Source organism: Pleurodeles waltl, chromosome 11, assembly GCF_031143425.1.
Source record: "Pleurodeles waltl isolate 20211129_DDA chromosome 11, aPleWal1.hap1.20221129, whole genome shotgun sequence".
In the NCBI taxonomy this organism is placed as follows: Eukaryota; Metazoa; Chordata; class Amphibia; order Caudata; family Salamandridae; genus Pleurodeles; species Pleurodeles waltl.
In genome coordinates this window covers 877,278,257-877,303,750 of record NC_090450.1, presented here as the reverse complement: position 1 = coordinate 877,303,750, position 25,494 = coordinate 877,278,257, and the positions used below count along the sequence as shown (strand labels likewise).

General features: G+C 45.6%; 1 protein-coding gene across 9 annotated transcripts in view; it reads left to right on the top strand.

Moving 5' to 3' along the window:
* Positions 1-25,494, top strand: part of UBE3B (ubiquitin protein ligase E3B) — a 342,871-nt gene that overhangs the window by 310,119 nt on the left and 7,258 nt on the right. For all 9 annotated transcript variants that reach the window (XM_069214750.1, XM_069214746.1, XM_069214747.1 and 6 more), the window contains 3 exons: positions 7,723-7,905; positions 11,557-11,668; positions 12,106-12,198. In XM_069214750.1, coding sequence (XP_069070851.1) covers positions 7,723-7,905; positions 11,557-11,668; positions 12,106-12,198 — 388 coding nt within the window. The remainder of the gene's footprint in view (positions 1-7,722; positions 7,906-11,556; positions 11,669-12,105; positions 12,199-25,494) is intronic.

Genomic DNA, 25,494 nt, shown 5'->3' with positions numbered 1-25,494 from the left:
CTGCTAATGCACCTCCTGCTGTTCTGCGGTGCCCCCTGTTGTTATACATTCTGACTTCTGTTTGAGGACGTGTGTGAGCCAATTAAATCTATTCTTAGCTGCCGTCCCTATTTGGGAGGGTCTGTTTCACTTATCTCACTCGGTTCTTTCCTTTACTCTGTTTACTCTCAATGTTTTCTTTCTCCCCCACTTTTCTCTTTTCAGCTCTTAAAATTCGCATGTTAACAGTTTCACTCTTTCTTTCAACTGTTTATTTCTACTCCTCTCCCGTTTTAGGGTTGAGCCTGCATCGCATGCACTTGCGCATGCGTATCGCCTGCGAGACGCTTTAGTAGTTAGAAAAGAGCTCGCAGCCCCGTCCATGTCACGTCAGTGTCTTTCATTGGTTGTGGGCTTGCCTTTTAAAATCTGCTTGCTTTTATTAGTGGAAGGCATGCATGCATCATGCCTTTTCCGGTGGTTAGCCCTCCTCGAGTGCCGAAGTACTAAAAACATACGAGGCTCGCTGTTTTCCGTCCGGTTTGTGGTCTACTTTTTATGTTTTTTCGCAGCGCGATCTCGCTTGGCAGAAGTCGAGCGCTTTGCATGACAACGACCCTGTTACATAGTTAATTGCACTTTTGCCGGTTACTTAGATAATTGCACTTTTTCCGATAGGTTTCACTACGAGTGAACTGTAGCAGCGCAATCGCACTTTTATTTCCCACTTAATGTGGCAAGAAAAGTCCGGTTGGGAGTTTACAACTGCTAATAGCTCTAACTCGGAGAAATGTGAGACCAATTGCATTGCAAATGCTTGTTTTATTTTCCTTTTCCTCTTCCTACCTCTTCTTTCAAACGCACAAAAACTTGGTAATTTCTTTCCTTGTTTCGTTCCTCTCTTTTTTTCTTCATCAGGCGTTCATTCTTTCACTATTTTTTCTATTCCCTTCATTCTTTCTTTGTCTTTATTTTGCTCTTTCCTTTGACTCGGTATGCATCCTTTCACTTTCACTTTTTTTTAGATCTTTCTTCCTTCTTTTTTTCTGATGTTTTTCTTATCTTTATCTGTCAATTTTTACTATTAATCCATCTTTTTCCCGTCTGTATGTGGATGCCACAAATTACTTGTCGGGACCGAAGTGTCAAAGTGGTTTTCCTATTCTGCGTCTGTTAGAAATGTGTCAGTATATAGATGCCCTGGTTTTTTCACTGCTTGTTTCTCTCACCATCTCTCTTTTTTCCTCTAATGTTCATTTTTCTCTTTCTTTTCACACTTTTCATTATTTTTTCCTCTTTACCCTTCGTTTGCTAGCTTCCTTCCCTTTTTTCTTTTGTCTCACACAAAATCATTCTCTTAGTTGTGTTCTCATTTTCTTGTTCTTTCTTATCCTTCTTTCTTTTATTTCTTTGCAACCCCTACTTTCTTCCTTTTGTCTTATTCCTTTTGCTTCTCTTTTTCTGCCCCATCCGCTTTCTCTGCTCAGGCTAGTTATCAATGGTGCAGCAGGTGCAGTGACACCTGGGCCCAGAGACCTAAGGACCTCACTCAACTCTAATTATTGCTCTATTTTGCTACCGAAATTCCAGTCAACCATTTTCCTTTCTTACTTCAGGGCCCATGACACTGTTACTACGCCACTTGTCTTCTCCATCTTTACTCCCAACTCCCTCTTTTCTTTCACCCTCCAGTCTGTCCCAAATGATTTTTTGTTATGGTATTTCGAGCATTACACTCTAATGCCAGAAGTTTATTTCTGATAAAGGTTTATATGGTAATTGTATATATTTTAAGATAGAGGAAGAAGGTAAATGGAAGTGATTTAGTAAAATGCTGGGCCACTGGAATTATATGGCAGGAAAAGACAAAATTATGAAGCAGGGTTGACCAATTTATGTGGCAAGAAAAGCCCAGTTGTGAATTTACAATGCCAATAGCTCTAACTCAAGAAAATGCAAGACGTACTGCATTGCAAATGCTGTTAAAGATCTCGTCAGAGCTAAGGTTATAACACCTAGGGTGCATATAAAATATAAGGCCTCCCCTTCTGACTGTATTTATATTTGTGGTCAGCTCCCACTCGACCCACTAATCATCACCAGTGCCCATAAACAAGTTAACTCCCAGGCCAACGCAGATGCCCCAACGCCAGATAAAGAGTGCAAATGCATGAATGCAGCGGGGAAAGGGTGGCAGTGCAATCAACCAATAATGGTGTATCGCAAATTCCATGGGCCTCCTTGCAAAATATGACCAAGCACACTGTGACGAGATGGAGGAGCTTTTCCCATACCTCTGAGAAGCATAGGAAATGGGGCCAGGATATAGTACCAGAGGTAAGCTAATTTCTAATGCCTCTATTCAGTGCGCCCTAGACTCAGCAGACACCGCTGCTGGGGAAGGGCGGTGGGGGGGTAAATACGTGCATTCTCCTCTGCAAACTTGAATGGCTCCGTATCTCGGACCTTAAGCCTGACGTTCAACAAAATCTGCTGAACATGCCTTTTGATGGGGATCACCTTTTTGGCACACAGGTGGACCAAACTTTAGAAAAGATGAAAAAGTATATGGAGACGGCAAACGCAATTGGAGGCACTGCAAATACCAGCTCCTCGTAACTCCTTTCGCTGCGCTTCCTACCGTGGAGGTTCAAAGACCACCTTCTCTGAAGCCTCCACCTCTTACCAGCGCACAAGGGCCAGCAATCCTCCCCCCAGGGTTATTTTAGAGGGTCCTTTAGATGCAACAACTCCAAAGGCAGTGGCCAGGGTTGTACCACAAAAGGAGCTACACCCGCCACCACATCCTGACTTCCCTCTCCTTCCTCCCGACCACACAACATCTGTAGGGGGACATCTACAAGGTTTCTTTCCCACTTGGCAAAACCATCACCTTAGATCAGTGGGATTTGGATATTATCCAACATGGTTATTGTCTGGAGTTCACTTTCACACATCCCATTATTCCACTTCGCAAACAGAGACTATCAGCTAAACATCAAACACTTCTCAAAGAGGAAATCAGAGCCCTCCTTCTCAAAGAGGCTATGGAACCTGTCCTCAACCATTGGCATGAGTATACTAAAAAAAAGACGGGTCCCTCCAGCCCATTCTGGACCTCAGGCCACTAAATTGAATACATCTGTCAGAGCACTTTTCACATGGTAACCTTTAAAAATGTCATCTTGCTTCTTCAGTAAAGTGACCTTATGATATCTGTAAACCAGTGGTTCCCAACCTGTGATCCGTGGACCCCCAGGGGTCTGTGACACATTCCGAGGGGGTCTGCAGGTCTGGGCCGGCAGGAAGGCACTTCTGCAGCTGGGGCCTCGCACTGCATGTTTTTACATTTATTACTTCATTTGTGCAGCATTTGTTTTTTAAAAAGCACTGCAAAGTTCCTTGTACATCCAGTAGCTTTCAGGCAAAAATAAAAGCGTCAAGATAACTTTGGTGATTAATGTGCCTGCTGGGTAGAGAAAGGAGTTTTGTCTAGTAGCAGTATTGACTCATCTAAGGTAGCGCAGATGGTTAATGTGCCTGCTGCAAAGAATGTGTATCATGTTGCTGTGCAGTTCATAAGTTACAATCGTAATCTATCACAGTGAGCTATGAACTGCCATCAAAAAGCTGCATGCAGGCTGCATGGCACAAATTAGAAAGTTATGTTTTTTTACCCAGTATTTCATTATCCTTATGCTGCTACAAATGCTTTGCTTCCGTAGAAATACATTCTTATTATTAAAGTCAACGCTAGCCAGTGTGTTTTGTTCTGAATCCTGCTTCTCCAGACCAAGCACGCTTAGAAAATGCCTACCAGTATGGATGACATCCTTGTAGTCCCTTGTAAAGTGCTCCTGCACTCTACACTGGTATGAAAGGTGCTATAAAACGAATTAATTACATGTGACAGATAGGCTATGGATAGATGAGAGGCCTTTTTGGTTTTACTTCCCTTCCTCACCAATTATTTATGTGAAAAACCTTTCTCAGATCTTCTGTACCTAAAAAATAAAAACAGAAATCACGTGGGAAATGTAGAATACGTCTTGAGGATTTATCTTTCCTAAATACATTTTTGCATATTTTTTCAATATAAAATAATTATATATTTAATAGTTCAAGTATTTGTTTGGTGTGTACTTAGTTGTGTTTTTTTTGCAAATTAGTGTTTATGTTTGAAATATAAATTGTACAAATTGCTTAGGGGTCCCGGGCTTCCAGTAGTGATTCAGTGCGGATCCTCAAGAGTCAAAAGGTTGGGAGCCATTGCTCTAAACTTAAAGGATGCCTATTTCCACATCCAAATGCATCCAGCTCATCACCAATATCTAAGGTTTGTAGTTGGCGGAAGGCACTACTAGTTCAAAGTTCTCCCCTTCTGGGTCACTACTGCATCTCAGGCATTCACCAAGTGCCTCGCAGTAGTAGCTGCTCACCTCCGCAGACAGGGCATCCATTTGTTCCATATCTGAACGATTGGCTCATCAAAGCTGGTACCCGTCAGCAGTGCCAAAAACCCATGCAAGTCACAATAGATCTGCTTCATCTATTAAGTTTTACCATCAATGCCACCAAATCCCATCTCCAACCGCCACAGATGCAGCCTTACCTAAGGGCTTTTCTCAACACAGAGGTAGGCTAACTTATCCCAATGCTGCAAGGCTCCAATCTTTTCAAGCACTGATCCCTTTGCTCCAACTAGATCATCATCTCAGTCAGGATGGTCATGTGTATTTTAGGCATGATGGCCTCTTGCATAGCCATAGTAGCTCATTCCAGACTTCAAATGCGCTCATTGCAGGAATATTTAGCACAATAGTGGTCTCAGGCAGAAGGTCATTGGGATGATCTAGTGCTGAAAGACCGCCACACTCATCACTCTCTGCAGTGGTGGAATACCAATGACCTGTTGCAGGGGTGGCCTTTCCTTAACACTGTTCCCCCAACCATTGTTACAACAAACACTTCACTCACAGGGTGGGGTGCACACTTATAGGACCTGTGAGAGACTAAATACCAGGGTCTCCATATCAACTAGCTGAAGGTTCTAGCTGTTCACCTTGCGTTGAACCCCTCCCTGCCTTATCTGATAGGCAAGGCTGACAATATGACAGCCATGTACTCCCTTTAGAAACACGGGGGCACGCTCTCCACAGCTGTTTCGGCTATCCCAGTTCAGCTGTTTCAGCTATCCCATTTGGCGTTGGGCTCTCTGTCACAACATTAATTTGTTAACAGAATACCTTTTGGGATGGACAATAACTTTGCTGACCTCCTCAGCAGGATGTGGCAACAAGTCCACAAGTCAGAACTCCACCCTCAAGTCTGCCTCCTTTACTTTCACAAATGGGTTTCTCTTAACTAGATCTGTTCGCAGCAGCAGACAACTCCAAATATCCATACTTCGCAGGTCATGTTGACCTGGCAAAATAAACCTATTGCTTGGCCCAAACGTTCCTTTTTTAATACATATGTCACCCCTACGGTAGGCACTAAACAGCCCATAAGGCAGGCTGCGTTGTATTTAAAATGTTCAACATGTACTTTTAAGTTGTACATGTCCTGGTAGTGAAAAACTCACAAATTAGTTTTTCACTACTGTAAGGCCCACCTCTCCCATAGGATAACAATGGGTTACCTTATTATATTTAATAATTGATCATTTTGTATTGAGAGCAGGTGGAAAATGCATTTTTAGTGTCTGAGGAATTGTAATTTAAAACCCTCATTAATAGTAAAGTTTGATTTTATGTCACAATTCTGAAAATGCCACTTAGCTGGCATTTTCTTGTCCTGACCGTTTGGTGTCTGCAGCCTGTTTCTGGGTCACATGACTAGTTGTAGTTGGCAGTTAGAGTGTGTATTTCTCCCAGACAGCATCATAATAGAGGGTCTGGGTGTTGGCAGGATTGGCTGTCCTGGGTTAATTGCGGTGATGAAGCTGTCACTGACCACACTTGCACTTCAAACTCACTGGCCCAGGTCACACACAAAGAACTTCACACTAGCCTATTGTGCTCCCAGACTGGGAACAGAACAGGGAGGCAGGAAATTCCAGACTCCTCTATGGTTGTAAACTCCAGAAGCTACTTTCACTTCAAAATGGGTACCAGGTATAACAAGAGTACCCTCAGACCCACTTTTTAGACCACTTCTGGACCTATGGGGGACTCAAAAAAAAGGACTGCTGAGCTGCAGTACTGCTCTGCCTGCAAGGAGGAGTGCCCTGCTGCACTGTCTGCAAGAAGGACTGCACTGCTGCCTTAGGAAAAAGGACTGGACCTGCACCTTGACCCCAGGGCCACCAGAGTTACTCCAAGGGCTCCAACACCCTTAAACCTTGTATCTGCCTACTGTGAGTCCTAACCCCCCAAGCGGTGCCTTCTCAGTCCTGGGCACTGGGCAGTGGGAATAAAGGTGGTGTGCCAGCCCAGCTGTGGTCCCTGTCAGAACAGATGCAGTGTGGTGCAACCCGACACAGTTACTCATCAGAACTGACACTGTGCGACACAACTAAACCCAGGATCTTGCATCACAGCTCTCATCAGAGCCGACACAGACCTTGCCAGCCCAGCTCTTCGTCAGAACTCACGGAGTGCGGTGAAACTCGACTCATTACCCGGCATTGCTTCTCCCACCCGCCATTACGGGGCGCAAGACCCATCATCCAGGACATAAAGTACAATTCTCAGTAGCCCTAACTTAGTCCCTTTGTCCAGCCTGCAGTCCATCGCAATCAGCCTGCACTTATAACTTTGTCCCGGTGCGATACAACTAGATAATCACAGTTGGTGCTTTGTGCTTTTAAACACAATTTTACCTAAATCTTGAAAATTGTATATTTCCAGTTATACTGATTGGATGTTTGCTGTTTTGGTGTCAATTTATTAAAATTTGCTCTATTTTACTAAATTGGTGTGGGACTTATCAGGTGTTGTATTTTCACTTTATTGCTGTTAGTGTGCTGTATAAATACTTTACACATTGCCTCTAAGTTAGGCCTGACTTCTTTTGTGCCAGGCTACTAGTGGTTTAAGCACAGGTTTATTTAGTGACTTTTGTGGTTTTCCCTGACGAGGATTGTGACTGCTGTTGAGTAGGGTTCCACCCCCTCAACCAACGACCCAATTTCTCACAGTAACATCCTTTTCCTTCATTACAAATAATGAGGTCTATTACCTCTGATGCATGATTAGGTGTTGCTATTGGTCTCATGAAACGAAGTGTTTTGCCTTTTGGCCAGTACGTCTTCTTCCTTCACAAGTTGTGCTTGTGTTGTATGTAGTTTAGTTAACTTCAACAGTATAGCCAACTGTGGGTTATCATCCAGTTGTCTCTGAATAATGGCTACTGTATTCCTGATAAGTCGGCCTCAAAATTGCTTACTAAGTGGGCACTCCCATGCCAGATAAAAGAAGGCAGCACTTTGGCAGTACAGTGATAGGTTTAAATAAACTTCAGTGTGTTTTTGTTTATTTAAGGTTTTATTGTAACAGTTTTACACAGTAAAATGTACAAAAACTACTTAGAATATTCTAAAGCTGGGGCTATTCCAGAAGATAAATAATATGATAGAAAGTTGTATGTGCTGGAATGAACGCTGAAAGTTACTATTCAAAATATTATTTATGTATTTTTCATATTCAATAAATCATATACATTAATATGCATTTTGTAAAAAGAATGAATGAAACGCACTTTTATGGACAACAGTGAACTTTTTTTATTTTCTTTGAACAGGATCAGTTACATCCATTATATGGCTCATTTTCGAATGCATACCCAAATCAAAAATCAAGGCGCTGCGCTTATCAGTGGATTTCATTCAATCATCAAGCTCGAATGGATTCGCATGTTTTCTACACCAGAACTGCAGCGACTTATGTCTGGAGATAATGCAGAAATTGATCTAGAAGACCTAAAGTAAGAAATATTTTTGCTGCATAAGACAATGCTAAAAGTATACATTTTGGGAATAGGTTACTGTAGGAAAGTGTCTCCTTGTTGCAGTTATTCCCCCCTACACTTTTTGCCCGATATTGATGCTGACTTGACTGAGAGTGTGCTGGGACCCTGCTAACCAGGCCCCAGCACCAGTGTTCTTTCACTAAAAATGGACCATTGTTTCCACAATTGGCACACCCCTGGCACACAGATAAGTCCCTTGTAAAAGGTACCAGTGGTACCAATGGCCCTTTGACCAGGGAAGGTCCCTAAGGGCTGCAGCATGTGTTGTGCCACCCTAAGGGACCCCTCACCTAACACATGCACACTGCCATTGCAGATTGTGTGTGTTGGTGGGGAGTAAAAGGCAAAGTCGACATGGCATCCCCCCCAGGATGCCATGCACACATAATACTGCCTGTGGCATAGGTAAGTCACCCCTCTAGCAGGCCTTAAATACCTAAGGCAGGGTGCACTATACCACAGGTGAGGGCTTTGCTGCTTGTCAAAACGAACTCCGCAGCTCCATAATGACTACACTGAACACTGGGTAGTTTGGTATCAAACTTCTCAGAATAATAAACCCACACTGATGCCAGTGTTGGATTTATTAACAAATGCACACAGAGGGCATCTTAGAGATGCCCCTGTATTTTACCCAATCCTTCAGTGCAGGACTGACTGGTGTGTGCCAGCCTGCCACTGAGAGACGAGTTTCTGACCCCTGGGGTGAGAGCCTTTGTGCTCTCTGGGGCCAGAAACAAAGCCTGCACTGGGTGAAGGTGCTTCACACCTCCCCCCTGCAGGAACTGTAACACCTGGCGGTGAGCCTCAAAGGCTCAGGCCTGGTGTTACAATGCACCCAGGGCACTCCATCAAGTGGAGATGCCCGCCCCCTGGACGAGCCCCCACTTTTGGTGGCAAGACCAGAGTGATAATGAGAAAAACAAGGAGGAGTCACCCCCTCAGTCAGGTCCACCCCTAAGGTGACCAGAGCTGAAGTTACCCCCTCCTTGGAAAATCCTCCATCTTGTGTGGGACGATTTAGCCCAATAGGGATAGGGATGTGTTTCCCTCCAGAAAGGGAGGGAGCACAAGGAGGATGTAGCCACCCTCAAGGACAGTAGCATTGGCTACTGCCGTGTGACCCTAACACACCCCTAAATTCAGTATTTAGGGGCGACCCTGAACCCAGGACTTCAGATTACTGACGACCTACAAAGAAGAAGGACTGCCTAGCTGAAAAACCCCGAAGAGAAGAAGGAAGGCGACAACAGCTTTGGCCCCAGCCCTACTGACCTTTCTCCAACTTCAGAGAACCTGCAATAGCTACGCTTCTTGCGGGCCCAGCGACCTCTGCCGACTCGGAGGACTGCCCTGCAACTACAAAGGATCAAGAACTCCCGTGGACAGCGAACCTGTCCAACCAAAGAAAGAAGAAACTATCTTTAAAGGGACTCTCCCCTCACTCCAGAAGCGTGAGTCCCCACCACTCTGCACCCGATGCCCCTGGCCCGTGTACAGAGAAACCTACGACCCAGAGAGGGACCTCCAGGCGACTCCGACAATGTGTCTACCCTGGGCCGACCTCTCTGCACCCCCACAACGACGCCTGCCGAGGGAATCCCGAGGACCCCCCTGACCGCGACTGCCCGGGACAAAGATATCCAACACCTGGAGAAGCACTGCACACGCAGCCCCCATGCCCGTGAGAAACCGACTACCTAGTGCAGCAGTGACCAGCAGGTGGCCCTCACCCCTGCCCAGTCAGTGGCTGGCCCGAGAAGCCCCCCCTGTGCCCTGCCTGCAACGTCTGAGTGACCCCCGGGTCACTCCATTGAATCCTATTGCAAACCCGACGCCCTGTTTGCCCACTGCACCTGGCCGCCCTGTGCTGCTGAGGGTGTGTTTTGTGTGCCTACGTGGCCCCTCCCCCCTTGCCCTCCCCCCCCCAGTGGTCTACTAAACCCCCCTGGTCTGCCCCCCCGAGGACGCGGGTACTTACCTGCCAGCAGACCGAAACCGGAGCACCCCCTGTCTCCATAGGCGCCAATGTTATTTTGGCTCCGCTTTGACCTCTGCACCTAACCGGCCCAGTGTTGCTGGTGCTGGGTGTTTGGGGTTAACTTGAACCCCCAACAGTGGGCTACCTATGCCCCGGAGACTGAACTTGTAAGTGCTTTACTTACCTGAAAAATTAACTATTACTTACCTCCCCCAAGAACTGTTGAAATGTGCATAGTGTCCACTTTTAAAATAGCTTATTGCCATTGTATAAAAAAAAAAAATGTACATTACTGTTTTGGCTCAAAGTTCTAACTATACCTATGCAAAGTAACTTACACTTAATGTACTTACCTGCAAACTGAATCTTGTGGTTCTAAAAAATAAATTAACAAAAGAAATATTTTCTATATAAAAACCTATTGGCCTGGGGTTAAGTCATTGAGTGTGTGTTCTCATTTATTGTTTGAGTGTGTACAAAAAATGCTTAACAATACCCTCTGATAAACCTAACTGCTCGACCACACTACCACAAATAGAGCATTAGTATTATCTATTATTGCCTTTGTCAAGCCTGTTGGGGAACCCCTGGACTCTGCACACTATATCTCATTTTGATATAGTATATACAGAGCCAGCTTCCTGCAGTTACTTATTTTGCAAATTTGTCATTCTTGAACACAAGTAAAGCAAATTTGGTTGTTGGAAGTATGCTTATGTTCCGAAAATGCTAGTTTATGAGTCTACTTCATAAAAATGTGCAGAGAAAGAACACTTTTTCAAAAGTTTAATGTTATTTCTTACTAATTATGTTTTAGGATCTTCCTGACCTCCCAGTTAAAAACTATTTCAGTATATTTTAGTTTTGCATTTTAGGTAAGCCCTTTTCTTGTTCAAATTGTCACCTATTTTGTGAGCTGCTTTCGACTAGAGCCAGGATGTAACATCAGAGCATATGGAAAGGGAAATGCAGCCTGCAGATCAATTTAAGCCGTAAATACAGAGGGTATTTATTGTAAAAAATCATATTAAAGTTGAAAATGATGTGGATGAAAAGTGTTTTGACTTGTCAAAAGCAATAATCATAAATAGTAAGAAGCAACATATTTTGTTAGAACCCTCTGGGAGCCTTAGGCCTCTGCAGTGGTTCGTTTGAATGTATTTTGTATGTTCTAATGAATCGAGAAGTTTGTTTGAGATGCAAGGCATATTCACTCTGTCTTTTTACATTGTTAGTCTCACTAATCTATCCGGGAACTTGAAAGAGGTTTTTTTTTTTAAATAGACAGCCTCAGTAACTGAATGAGACTTTCCCTTGGTGAAGTTTAAAATTATCTTTCAAAGCGCTTTGGTTGCTTCATTGTGCCTGACATGGTGGTCCTGAAATCGTGTTGTGTGGCTCTTGACCACCTAGCTCCCCCAGTCTTCCTTGCTTAAATACCAAATGAGGCGTGGTAATACCACACTCAAGAATCACCCCAAGTCATTTTCAAAGAGTAATGACAGCACAGCCAGTGCACTGGAGCCTTTTTGAAGCACATTTTTGCCCTCAGCAGGCCTTAAAATGAGACTTGTTACAAAAGCCTGCACTTTGATCATTTTCCACTGTGTGCTTTTATTTTGCAGGAGACATACTGTGTATTATGGTGGTTTTCACGGTAGCCACAGAGTCATTATCTGGCTTTGGGACATATTGGCCAATGATTTCACATCAGAAGAAAGAGCTATGTTTCTGAAGGTAAGTAGTATGCCCTTCTGCATGAAGGTCAACTGCAGTACACTTTGTTCTAAAGGGCACATAGAGGACAATTCACAAAGGCAGGCTTATGCCTGGGAAGTGTTACAGGAAGAAAGTACAGATTATGGGCACCAGTATACTGTGGATGAGCAAAATATACCCAACTCGTGCATACATTATGCCCATGTAATTTCCCAAAGGGTTTTAAAAATGGTGACACACAGGAGAGTCGACAGGAGTGGGCAAGTAAACGCAGTGGTAACTTAATTTATCTTTACATTAGCTGAGTAATGTAGTACACCTATCCAAGCATCTGACTTACATCCAGGTTAACCTAGTTTTAATTGTGCAAAATGTACTGCAAGATCCACAGAACTGAACAGCCAATAGACACAATGCAAAATGATCCGATTTTAATGTTGTTGTTTTCTTTGCAGTTTATTACGAGTTGCTCTAGACCTCCACTACTGGGATTTGCTTACCTCAAACCTCCATTTTCCATCCGGTGTGTGGAAGTATCAGATGATCAGGTATGAATATATAATGCTGTATTCACTAAGATCACTGTGAATATGTCATAATTTCCAGTATATCATGGCACCACATAACCAGTTGATAAATCAAAAGCACCTCTCGCACATATTGTGAGGTTATTTATAACATAGTGTATGAAGTTGTTGCTGTGGCTTAAGTGTTGATAAACATTCCTGACAGTTTGTCCTATTAAGACACCTTTGACTGCCATCACTGCATGCAAAAAATGTATATTTCAGACATCTTTTTCACTGTCCCTTTGATCATTGATTGCCTAGCGAGTCTCTAGAAGGTCTCCTCTCAAACAACTCCGTAATTAGTAGACCTTCTTCTCCATGGGAGCTTAACATTGGTATATCTAAATTAACACGACCACCTTTCAAGCACATGCATGCATCAGGTCTCCAAAAGACTGATTGGAATGTGTCATTCTTGGAAGCCATTACTTGGACCAGGGGACTTAGTGACCTTCAAGCTGTAAGCACTTAAGAGCCTTGAGTGTTTTTCTTTTTAGATACGTACCGTTACGTCATTCACCCTTCTTTCCTTCCTAAAATGTTTTCTACAAGAAGCAAAGTACTTATAGCTCCTTTCTATGTGGAATATTCCAATTCCATACATTTGCAGGGCAGCCTCTTTGAGATCAGTTGTTTCCTTCACCAAACACTGCTCCTGTTGTGAAATGAAAGTTCATTATCAAGTGCCATTCTCTAAACTTCATGGCTGCCTACTGTGGATGAAAAATATAGTAGGACTTTTCGTCAGATCCTTTCACTGTTCAGCTTAAAAAATCAGCTGTGTAACAGACTGTGCAGGGCATAATGGAACAGTGCAGCTTCAACGATTCTTGGAGGTACAGTTTCAGTTTTGCACTTTATTTAAAGTGTATTTTAGAGGCCCCATTTCACTTTTGCTTTTCAGTTTTGAAAGATAGTAAGAACTATGCTTTTTGCAATCAAATGTACTTTATGGCAAATTTAGCTCATTAGCTGAACCTTTTAAAACAAGGAAATGTTGTTCCTTATTTGCATGTTCCCTTATTTTAATGTATATTTAAAATGTCATGGTTTGTTGGAAAAAAAGTGGTTTGGGGAGCCCACGTGTGCCACGGGATAGTCTACTGGTCATGTACTATGTTAAAATACCCAGATGCCCATGACTGAGAACTAGGATTATTCTAAGCAGCCTTTTCTGTTTTGTGTAATTGGGATGGTTGGTGGCAATAAATAATATGTCTTTGTTCCTACAAGCTGCAACGGTGTAGGAGTAGACCACAAAATATGCTTCACTGAGAGGAATACAAGATAAAACAAATTAATGGAAACCAGACAGCGTCTGTAGTTAAGCAAATTCTGTGTTTTAAGATATTGTTTGTGAGCTCAGAAATGTTTATTGGGAGGCGACTGACTGTGTAGTAGTCATCGCAAAAGTTTGAAAATAAATGCCTTTGCTTGCCTAATTAAGATATTTTAAATATATATATATAAAGTTGTTTTCTCCTTGTGAATGATGTTACTTTTTAAAGATAGATAGGTAGTCGTCATTTTCATGAACACAGGTTTCAAACCCTGATTATTCACTGCTCTGATTTCAAAGCAGTGGAAAAACGGATTCTGAAACTTGTGCACTATCAGGTACAGATCCTCCACTTCCTCTGGATCACAGTCCACAGTCTCTCATGCCTCAACTCAAAATTGTGCAGACCTGAAAGTGGTGGTAACTGTTATCTGTTGCCTACCTGTAAGCCCAAGTCTGTGCAGGCCCGCGCTGACGAGCTGTTCTTAAACAGCCACTCTAGGAATAGCAACAGATCGGTGCTTTCCAGTGGAGCACAGAAAGCGCAGCTGCAGGTGGGGTAAGATAGTAAAGCTGCAAAGGATCGGAAGGGAGAAGCTGACAGGATGCCAGGTTTAGAACTTTTAAATATTGGGAGGGGAAGGGAGTTACCTAGGGTGGTAATAAATTGGGAAGGTGGAGGGACCAAGTAGTTGTTTATTTTTAAATATTGGGAATGTGTAGTGGTACGGTAACACTGGGGGTAATGAGGGTGAACTATTGTATGTGTATTTAAGAGCGGAGGCTGGTGCTAGAGGCTTTAGAAAAAAAATACATTCTACCATTCTTCCCTTAAGTAATTGGAGTGGATGAAAGGGATGGAAGAGGGCCAGTGGGTGGTAGGCTGGCTGTCAGGATACTAGGTATGTACTGTTTTTGCAGTTGAGCTCGGGGGCTAGAGCATGAAGTAGATGGGATTATGTTGTGCGTGGCACGCCCAAGACTCACCCAAAAGCAACTTGAATTTCACTGTTGCTGTTGTCAATGTAATGCCATTTGGAACCCCTCAATGAAAATCAACCTCGATATTAACAACTACCTATTTATAATTAAAGGTAAACAAAATGTAAACATTCTAATTGGAATCAGAACCCAGAGCAGAGATAGCACTGTTTTACATGAAACAGCTTCAAAAATGTAACTTATGCAGACAAATGTAGTGTTTAACAAAACATGTTTTACTAAAGCTACAACTTCTGAACTTTATAATGTAACATTGTTCCAATCTAGTTATCAGACTAGCCATCAGTACAGCATTTCACTTGTTTTCAATAAGTATTACCATGCCGGCAAAAAACATAATATCTGGTAGAGACATCTAGTTGCAGATTCCTTACCTTACAATTTCCCCCAGGCGTCAGTCTAGATCCAGAGATTTTTCTCAAAGTACCTTGACGTGTCGACCGGTGTCATGCTAGTAGATTATGATGTCGCGGATCCTATATAGGTGCCACACCGGCGTGCTGGCATTAGTTCTCTTCTTTCCAGCAAGCAAGCGCTGATCCAAAGAAGAGCTACACCATAGTTACTTCTTCTTGACTGTTTTTTTTTTTTTTTTTAATTGAGTTTTTTGTGTGTTTTTTTGTGTTTTTTCTTTTTTTTACTTTTGTCGAATATTTTTGAGTGTCTATAATCCTGGTGCGTCGAGGATGTCTTCACATAAGACTAGGTTCAAGCCCTATGGATCCTGTCATAGGCTGATGTCCATGACGGATCCGCACCTCGTGTGCTTGTGGTGTCTGGACCGTAACTGTGACCCAAAGTCGTGCTCCGAATGCCGGGCCATGAATCCAAAAGCTTTGAGGGAATCTTGAGTCCGGCGCTCAGCTCCGTGTCGCTCCCGATCTCAGTCCTAAGAAAGGTGGCAGAGCCCCGATTCACCATTGGCCCACTCCAAGTCCTCGGGATGGTCAGGTAAGTTGAGGCACAAGAAGAAGTCAAAGAACAAGCATTCTTCAACTTCACTCTGTCCGTCGGCCAACGAGACAAGGAAAAAGTAGCGTCATTGCTCTAGGCCTACATCCTCGGAGTGTGCGTCTGGGTCGGCTCTGTGCCGTCCTGAGCTTCAGGGAGCCGGAGCGACCCCTGTCCAACTCAGAGTTTTATGAGGCCATGCGCCTCATCTTTGGCCCGTCCAACCCTGCTGGGGCGCCCTAGGGCCCCACAGGGTCAGCAGAGGCCCCTTGGGGTTCCAAGCCGGTGGCTTTGGCCTTGGCTCCAGGGGGCACCCATTGATCTGTTCCTGGATCTGAACCTGCTGCGGTCATACCTCCTCAACCTTCCCCGACCCTGGTTCCAACGTCTTCACTCCCAACACCGCACGTGCCCCTTGGTGGAATCGACCCCCATCTTTATTGCCGACATGGAGCTGAATCAAAATCCTGTGATGCCGATTCTGACTTCAACAGGGGCCTTGCCCCCTGTCTTAGATCCTGACCCTTATTCTTATGGGTTGGGGTACGGTGAGGAATAGGAGGGGTCGATGGACCCTTTAGAATACCAGCTCCAAGACCCTTTGGACTAGCAGACAGGCCTAGGTGAGGCCAAGGGTCTGGATACTTCCCCTGGCACACGCATGCTTTCTCCCCCTACTGTGGTTGTGGAGGAGGGAGTGTCCTATTGAGTTCTGGTGCGAAGAGTGGCCTACGTTATGGACCGTGAGCTACCTTTGGTGGCAGTCAGGACTAACCTGCTGACAGAGGTGCTTCAGCCTGGAGCTTCTTCCTCTGAACCCCTTTTGCCCTTAAATAAGCATTTACAGTTGTCCTGCTTGGTACTTTGTCTAAACCCAGCACAGGGGTTTCTGTGAACAGAACAATCGTCTGCCACCATACCCCTGCTCCAAATGACCCATTTTTCCTGACGTAATACCCCACCTCTGAGAGTTTGGTTATTCAAGCCTCTACCTCCCAGACTGCATTCCCTTCCGCACCCCTGGATATGGAATCCAAAAGGCTGGTTCAACTTGGGAAGAAGATGTTTTATTACTCCATCCTGGCATTCCGGTCTGTAAACATTGCATGCCTTTTGGACCATTACACCCATACTCTATGGGACACGGTTGCGTAAGTGCTGCCACAGGTCCCGGAGTAGGCCCGGGCCATCTTCTCCCAAGAGGTTGCTGATGGGAGAGACACAGTGAAGTTCACACTCAGATGTGGACTGGACACAACCAACTCACTGGGCAGAGCATCGACAGTGGCCCTTAGGTGCCACACCTGGTTGAGGATGTCTGGCTTTTCGGGGGGAGCCAAAGCTAACCTTCTGGAGATGCCATTTGTTAGAAATGGGGTCTCTAGTTGGCAGTCGGTTTGCACCCTGTCCAAGTAGGGACCCTCACTCTAGTCAGGATAAGGGAGATACCTGCTCAGATAACCCCTGCTCACCCCCTTGGTAGCTTGGCACGAGCAGTCAGGCTTATCTTAGAAGCAATGTGTAAAGCATTTGCACATAACACACAGTAATAAGTGAAAACACTACAAAAGGACACCACACCAGTTTTAGAAAAATAGCCAATATTTATCTATATAAAACAAGACCAAATACGATAAAAATCCCACATATAGTAAGAAAAATATGAATTCTGCAAGATTTACTCAAAACTACAGTTCATTGAAGTCGATAGCTCCACCTGGGGCTATCACGGCGTCGTGATCAACAAAACCAACAGTTCAGGCCGGCTGCTGCGTTGCGGGCCAGCTACGGTGTCGGGAAGACCCACAAAAAGTACCTTGGATTTGCAGGGCATCGTGATCCTCACGGTGAGCTCCGTAGAGCTGCATCACTGACGTTGCGGTGTCGGTTCCGGAGTCGGTGCAGGAGTCGTCAGGCCCTTGAGGTCACACACATTGCAGATCAAACTTCAGGCTGATGAAGTCAGGTGCGCCGGCATGGATGGCGTCGGGGGCTGCTGTGCGAAGTGGGACGATGCGACGTGCGGTGCCCACAGGTCACACTGCAGGCAGCGGCTCGGTGACGTCATCCAGCGGCGTCTGTGTGACCAGGCCTGTGGTGTGAAGCAGCCAGTACGACGAGCTGTGTCCACAGGCCTCGGTGCAGGCCACGGCGCCGGTGTCAGGAGGAGTGTCGTCGTCCGGGATGCCCAGGCTGCGGTGTGAGCAGGCGATGCCAGGGTGCGGGGCCCACAGGTCACGGTGCAAGCAGTGGCTCTGTGAAGTCGTCTGATGACGGCATCGGTGAGACCAGGGTCACATTGCAAAGCGGGGCAATGCGACTCCGTGTGACATCGGCAGGTCACGGTGCACGCCAGCGGCATCATTGCCGGCGTTGCGGTTGTTTATCCTCTTGGACAGCACAAAACACACAGTTCCCAGTGCTGCAAGTCGAGGAAACTGAAGTCTTTGGTGTGCCTGAGACTTCCAACAGGAGGCAAGCTCTACTCCATGCCCTTGGAGAATTTTCTCAAGCAGGACACACAGCAAAGTTCAATCTTTGCACTCTTTTCAGGCAGAAGCAGCAATTGCAGGCCAGTAAAAAACAACACAGCAAAGGGACAGTACTCCTCCTTCAGCTCTTCTCCTGGGCAGAGGTTCCTCTTGATTCCAGAAAGATTCTAAAGGTCTGGGGTTTTGGGTCTTCTTCTTATACCCAGTTCTGCCTTTGAAGTTGGCAAACATCAAAGCAAAGTCTCAAGTGTTTGCAGGATCCTTCCTTGTCCAGGCCAGGCCCCAGACACTTACCAGGGGGTCGGAGACGGCATTGTGTGAGGGCAGGCACAGTCCTTTCAGGTGTGAGTGACCACTCCTCCCCTCCAGCACAGATGGCTAATCAAGATATGCAGGCTACACCCCAGCCCCCTTTGTGCCACTGTCTAGAGGAGAGGTGTGAACAGCCCAACTGTCAAACTGACCCAGACTGGGAATCCACCAACAGGCAGAGTCACAGAATGGATTAAGCAAAAAAATGCCTACCTTCTAAAAGTGGCATTTTCAAACTAACAATCTAAAAACCAACTTCACTAAAAGATGTATTTTTAAATTGTGAGTTCCGAGACCCTAAACTCCACATTTTGTATCTGCTCTTAAAGGGAATCTGCGCTTTAAGGATATTTAAAGGCAGCCCTCATGTTAACCTATGAGAGAGTTAGGCCTTACACAGTGAAAACCAAATTTGGCAGTATTTCACAGTTAGGACATATACAACACACTAGTATATGTCCTACCCTAACATTACACTGCACCCTGCCCATGGGGCTACCTAGGGCCTAACTTAGGGGGAGCCTTACATGTAGTAAAAGGGAAGGTTGAGGCCTGGCAAGTGGGTACACTTGCCAAGTCGAATTGGCAGTTTAAAACTACACACACAGACACTACAATGGCAAGTCTGAGTCATGTTTACAGGGCTACTAATGTGGGTGGCACAACCAGTGCTACAGGCCCACTAGTAGCATTTAATTTACAGACCCTGGGCACCTCTAGTGCACTTTACTGGGGACTTACCAGTAAATCAAATATGCCAATCATGGATAAACCAATCAACAGCTCAATTTCTATAGGGAGCACTTGCACTTTAGCACTGATTAGCAGTGTTAAAGTGCACAGAGACAATAAACCAGCAAAAACAGACATGAAAAAATAGGAGGAAGAAGGCAAAAGGTTTGGGGATAACCCTGCAAAAAGGGCCATTTCCAACACCCTTTGATGGCTTCCATCTCTTCGGAGAGAAAGCAGACTCCGTGCTCAAGCGCTTCAAGGATTCTTGTGCTACAGCCAAGTCCTTGGGCCTAGCAGTGGCCCCTCGTCCACCTCAGTCTGCTTTTTGGCTCTTTCGTGGCTACTGAAGGGGCATCCCACCCCCTCCTTTCCCCTCCATCCACCGTGCAACGCATGCTGCCCAGCCTCTGTGTGGCTGGGGAAATAGGATCCACCATGCTCGTGGATCAAGGAGCCAGCGGTCCAGCCAGTCCACTCCTCCTTCTCTGCAGCTGCCTCAGACCTTCCTAGTCTGACGATTCCCCACCACGGTCAAGTTGAAGGCAGGATTTGCCGTCACCTGCTGCACTGGCAGTCCATCACGTCAGACTGGTGGATTTCGCAAATAGTCTGAAGGGGCTACTCCCTCCCCTTCAAGACTACCTCTCCAACCATGCCACCATCCTACGATTGGATAACCAGTAAATTCAGAATCTAACTACAAAGTCCCTGTAACCTTAAGTTTTTTCAAGTAGATTTCTATGTTTTTCTTTTTGGCGTGCACATATGTAAACATAAACAGCGCCACACACGGCTGAAGGCCAGAGGGCCTGGCCAATGGCAAGACCCAGCGGCCAACCCTTCTGCATGCACCCAAACCTCGTACAGCTTTAAGCCATGCGCAGCATGAGGTTGGATGCAGTGGGTGGGTTTTTTTTTCCTAAAATTTTTCTCAGGAACGCGGACAAAAAAAGGTGGAGTTTTCACCCACGAGTGGCCCCTTAGGGATCCCTCTATGTGTCCTGTGGGGGTCACGATGCCTGTACCCTCACCCCTTATGTGTTTTTGCACTCTTACTTAAATATCCCCACACTTCCAGCTGATGCAACAAACAAAATGGCGGCCCAACTTTTCAGTCAAATTGCAGCCAGCCAATCAGGGCCTTGCTTCCCCGCCCCCCCCCCCCCCCCCCACCCCCCCCCACCCCCACTGGATTTGTGAATCTGGAACCAGATCCGCATGTCCGGATCCGAGATGGATCTGCATCTATATATCTATATTTTTTAAACTCTAATAACTCAGAAACCACTAAAGGGATTTACACCAAATCACAAAATGCATAATCTGCATACTGAGATCTAGCTTTCTGTCAAGTTTGGTGTAATTCTGTTTAGCAGTATGGGCTGTAGGTGTGTCTAAACACCCTATAGAAAAATGAATGGGAAAAACGTGTTTTGGGACTGCCGTTTTTCTCAGCCCTCGCTGGATGGATCACCCCGAAACTTTCAGGATAGCAGCTGAACTGAGCAAAATATAAGTTTTGAAATTTTTTGTGAAGATTCGTCAAGCAATGCCACAGTTATTGGCAAAAATTAAAAACGCTCTTTCTGTGGAAACTAGGTCTTAACTATAAGTACCTATGGCGACCCCTAGTAGGTAATATATATATATATATATATATATATATATATATATATATATATATATATATATATATTCGATGGCATGTGTAGCTGCAGATACACATGCTGTGCACATCCCACCATCTGGTGTTGGCTCGGAGTGTTACAATTTGTTTTTCTTCTAAGAAGTCTTTTCGAGTCACGAGACCGAGGGACTCCTCCCATTTCGGCTCCATTGCGCATGGGCGTCGACTCCATCTTAGATTGTTTTTTTTCCGCCATCGGGTTCGGACGTGTTCCTTTTCGCTCCGTGTTTCGGCGCGAAAAGTTAGTTAGAATCTCGGAAAAATCGTCAGTATTGTTTGCGTTCGGTATCGGGTTAGTTACAACAGATCAACACCGACTTTTGAAGAGCTCCGGTGGCCCTTCGGGGTTTTTTTCGATCCCCCGTCGGGCCTGGTCGGCCCGGCCACGTGTCTCTTCAAGGCTGATGGAACGGACCCCATTCCGCTTCTGCCCAAAATGCCATAACAAGTATCCATATACAGATCAGCATCTGGTCTGTAACTTGTGTTTGTCGCCAGAACACAAGGAAGATACTTGTGAAGCCTGTCGAGCGTTTTGGTCCAGGAAGACACTAAGAGACCGAAGAGCAAGGAGACTGCAAATGGCGTCGGCACCGACAGGACAAGAGTGTTTCGAGGAGGAGGAAGAAACATTCTCCATCCAGGAATCGGACTCGGATGAGAGCGATCCCGAAGAAACGCCGAAAACCGTGAGTAAGACGTCGAAACACAAAACTCACGAAAAAACCACTAAAGCCCAGGGGACGCCACCGCCAACAGGCCATGGCTTAACCCGAAAAATAGGTGACCGATCATCGGCACCGAAAAAGGGCACGCTGGTGGCGAAGTCATCCGACTCCGGTCGAGATACCGCCACACAGCAATCTCGGGCCCGAGATAGTGGCTCCGAGCAGGTTCGGCACCGAGATAGCGGCACCGAAATGGGTCGGCACCGAGAGACCACGACGCCGAAAGTAAAGAAGGTTTCCTCGGAACCGAAAAAAGCAGCCGAAAAGGTTTCGATACCCAAACATCCGGCCTCGGAACCGAAAATAAGTTCCTACACTGAGGAACAAGGACTGTCCACACAAATGAAGACACATAGATTTGGACAGGAATTGGAAACAATAAAGCCAGACTATACACAAAGAAGGCTCCATATCCAAAAAGAAACAGGGAAGATAAGTACTCTCCCTCCAATTAAAATGAAACGCAAACTTGCCTTCCAAGAAAAGGACAAGCAGCCACAGGCAAAGGTGGCTAAACAAGTAACCCCAACACCATCTCCACAATGCTCTCCGCAACCATCACCGGTAGCCACTCCACCAATGATGCAATCCCCAACTCATACAGGAATGAGTCAAGATGACCCTGATGCATGGGACCTTTATGACGCACCAGTGTCAGATAATAGTCCTGAATGTTATCCAGCTAGACCGTCGCCACCAGAGGATAGTACAGCCTACGCACAGGTGGTATCGAGAGCAGCGGCATTTCATAATGTCAGCCTGCATGCTGAGCCCATTGAAGACGACTTTCTTTTTAACACACTGTCGTCCACGCACAACCAGTATCAAAGTCTTCATATGCTACCCGGAATGCTAAAACACTCCAAACAAGTGTTTCAGGAGCCTGTAAAAGGAAGAGCCATTACTCCAAGAGTGGAGAAAAAATATAAACCGCCACCAACAGACCCAGTGTACATCACACAACAGCTAACACCGGACTCAGTTGTAGTAGGGGCAGCGCGCAAGAGAGCAAACTCACATACTTCAGGAGATGCACCACCTCCAGATAAAGAAAGTCGAAAATTCGACGCAGCAGGCAAGAGGGTGGCGCCACAGGCAGCAAACCAGTGGCGTATTGCTAATTCACAGGCTTTGTTGGCCAGATACGATAGGGCCCATTGGGATGAAATGCAACACTTTATAGAACATTTGCCCAAGGAGTTCCAAAAAAGAGCGCAGCAAGTAGTAGAAGAAGGACAGAGTATCTCCAACAATCAGATACGGTCAGCAATGGATGCTGCAGACACAGCTGCTAGAACTGTCAACACAGCAGTAACAATAAGGAGACATGCATGGCTGCGCACATCAGGATTTAAACCAGAAATACAGCAAGCTGTGCTGAATATGCCATTCAACGGACAGCAGTTGTTTTGGCCGGAGGTGGACACTGCGATCGAAAAACTTAAGAAAGACACTGACACGGCCAAAGCCATGGGCGCACTCTACTCCCCACAGAGCAGAGGCACATTTCGGAAAACACAGTTTAGAGGGGGGTTTCGAGGACAAAGCACAGAACCCACAACCTCACAAACAAGACCCACTTACCAGAGCCAGTATCAGCAAGGAAGTTTTCGGGGACAATATAGAGGGGGACAGTTCCAAAAGAATAGAGGGAAGTTCCAAAGTCCCAAAACTCCTCAAAACAAGCAGTGACTTCCAAGTCACAAATCCCCAACACATAACATCTGTGGGGGGGAGACTAACCAAGTTTTACAAACATTGGGAGGAAATAACAACAGACACTTGGGTCCTAGCAATTATCCAGCATGGTTATTGCATAGAATTTCTCAAATTCCCTCCAAACGTCCCACCGAAAACACACAATATGTCAAAACAACATATAGATCTTCTAGGACTAGAAGTTCAGGCATTGCTACAAAAAGAAGCAATAGAATTAGTACCAAACCAACAGAAAGGGACAGGAGTTTACTCTCTGTACTTTCTCATACCCAAAAAAGACAAAAGTCTGAGACCTATACTAGATCTCAGAACATTAAATACATACATCAAATCAGATCACTTTCACATGGTGACATTACAGGACGTAATCCCACTGCTCAAACAACAAGACTACATGACAACACTAGACCTAAAGGATGCATATTTCCATATACCGATACATCCTTCACACAGAAAGTACCTAAGGTTTGTATTCCAAGGGGTACATTACCAATTCAAGGTGTTGCCATTCGGAATAACAACTGCGCCAAGAGTTTTTACAAAATGCCTGGCAGTAGTAACTGCACATATCAGAAGGCAGCAAATATATGTGTTCCCGTACCTAGACGATTGGTTAATCAAAACCAGCACTCTAAAACAGTGTTCACAACACACGAAGTACGTCATAGAAATCCTCCACAAACTAGGTTTCTCAATCAACTACACAAAGTCACACCTTCTGCCGTGTCAAACACAGCAATACTTAGGGGCGACAATCAACACAGCAAAAGGGATTGCCACTCCAAGCCCACAAAGGGTTCAAGCATTTCACAATGTAATTAAGACCATGTATCCAAAACAAAAGATACAAGTCAAAACGGTGATGAAACTACTAGGCATGATGTCCTCATGCATAGCCATTGTCCCAAACGCAAGGTTGCACATGCGGCCCTTACAACAGTGCCTAGCATCACAATGGTCACAAGCACAGGGTCAACTTCTAGATCTGGTGTTGATAGACCGCCAAACATACACCTCGCTTCAATGGTGGAACAGTATAAATTTAAACCAATGGCGGCCTTTCCAAGACCCAGTGCCACAATATGTAATAACAACAGATGCCTCCATGATAGGGTGGGGAGCACACCTCAATCAACACAGCATCCAAGTACAATGGGACACTCAGCAAAAACAGTTTCACATAAATCACTTAGAACTATTGGCAGTATTTCTAGCGCTAAAAGCATTTCAACCCATAATAAGCCACAAACACATTCTTGTCAAAACAGACAACATGCAACAATGTATTACCTAAACAAAGAGGGAGGGACACATTCAACACAGTTGTGTCTCCTGGCACAGAAAATATGGCATTGGGCGATTCACCACCACATTCGCCTAATAGCACAATTTATTCCAGGAATTCAGAACCAGTTATCAGACAATCTCTCTCGGGATCACCAACAGATCCACGAATGGGAGATTCACCCCCAAATACTAAACAAATACTTCCAGAATTGGGGAACACCACAAATAGATCTATTTGCAACAAAGGAAAACGCAAAATGCCAAAACTTCGCATCCAGGTACCCACAGGATCAGTCTCAGGGCAATGCGTTATGGATGAGCTGGTCAGGGATATTTGCTTACGCTTTTCCCCCTCTCCCACTCCTTCCATATCTGGTAAACAAATTGAGTCAAAACAAACTCAGACTCATACTGATAGCGCCAACATGGGCAAGACAACCTTGGTACACGACACTACTAGACCTCTCTGTAGTGCCTCATGTCAAACTACCAAACAGACCAGATCTGTTAACACAACACAAACAACAGATCAGACATCCAAATCCAGCATCACTGAATCTAGAAATTTGGCTCCTGAAGTCCTAGAATTCGGACACTTAGGGGGTCATTCTGACCCTGGCGGTAATTACCGCCATGGCGGAGGTTGGCGGTAGCACCGCCAACAGGCTGGCGGTGCTCCGCCGGGCATTCTGACCGCGGCGGTACAGCCGCGGGCAGAAGCGGAAAGCCGGCGGTGTACTGCCGACTTTCCGCTGCCCATGGGAATCCGCCATGGCGGCGCAGCTTGCTGCGCCGCCATGGGGATTCTGACAGCCCATACCGCCATCCTGTTCCTGGCCGTTCACCCGCCATGAACAGGATGGCGGTATGGGGTGTCGTGGGGCCCCTGGGGGCCCCTGCAGTGCCCATGCCAATGGCATGGGCACTGCAGGGGCCCCCGTAAGAGGGCCCCACAAAGAATTTCAGTGTCTGCTTTGCAGACACTGAAATTCGCGACGGGTGCAACTGCACCCGTCGCACCTTCCCACTCCGCCGGCTCCATTCTGAGCCGGCTTCCTCGTGGGAAGGGTGTTTCCTGCTGGG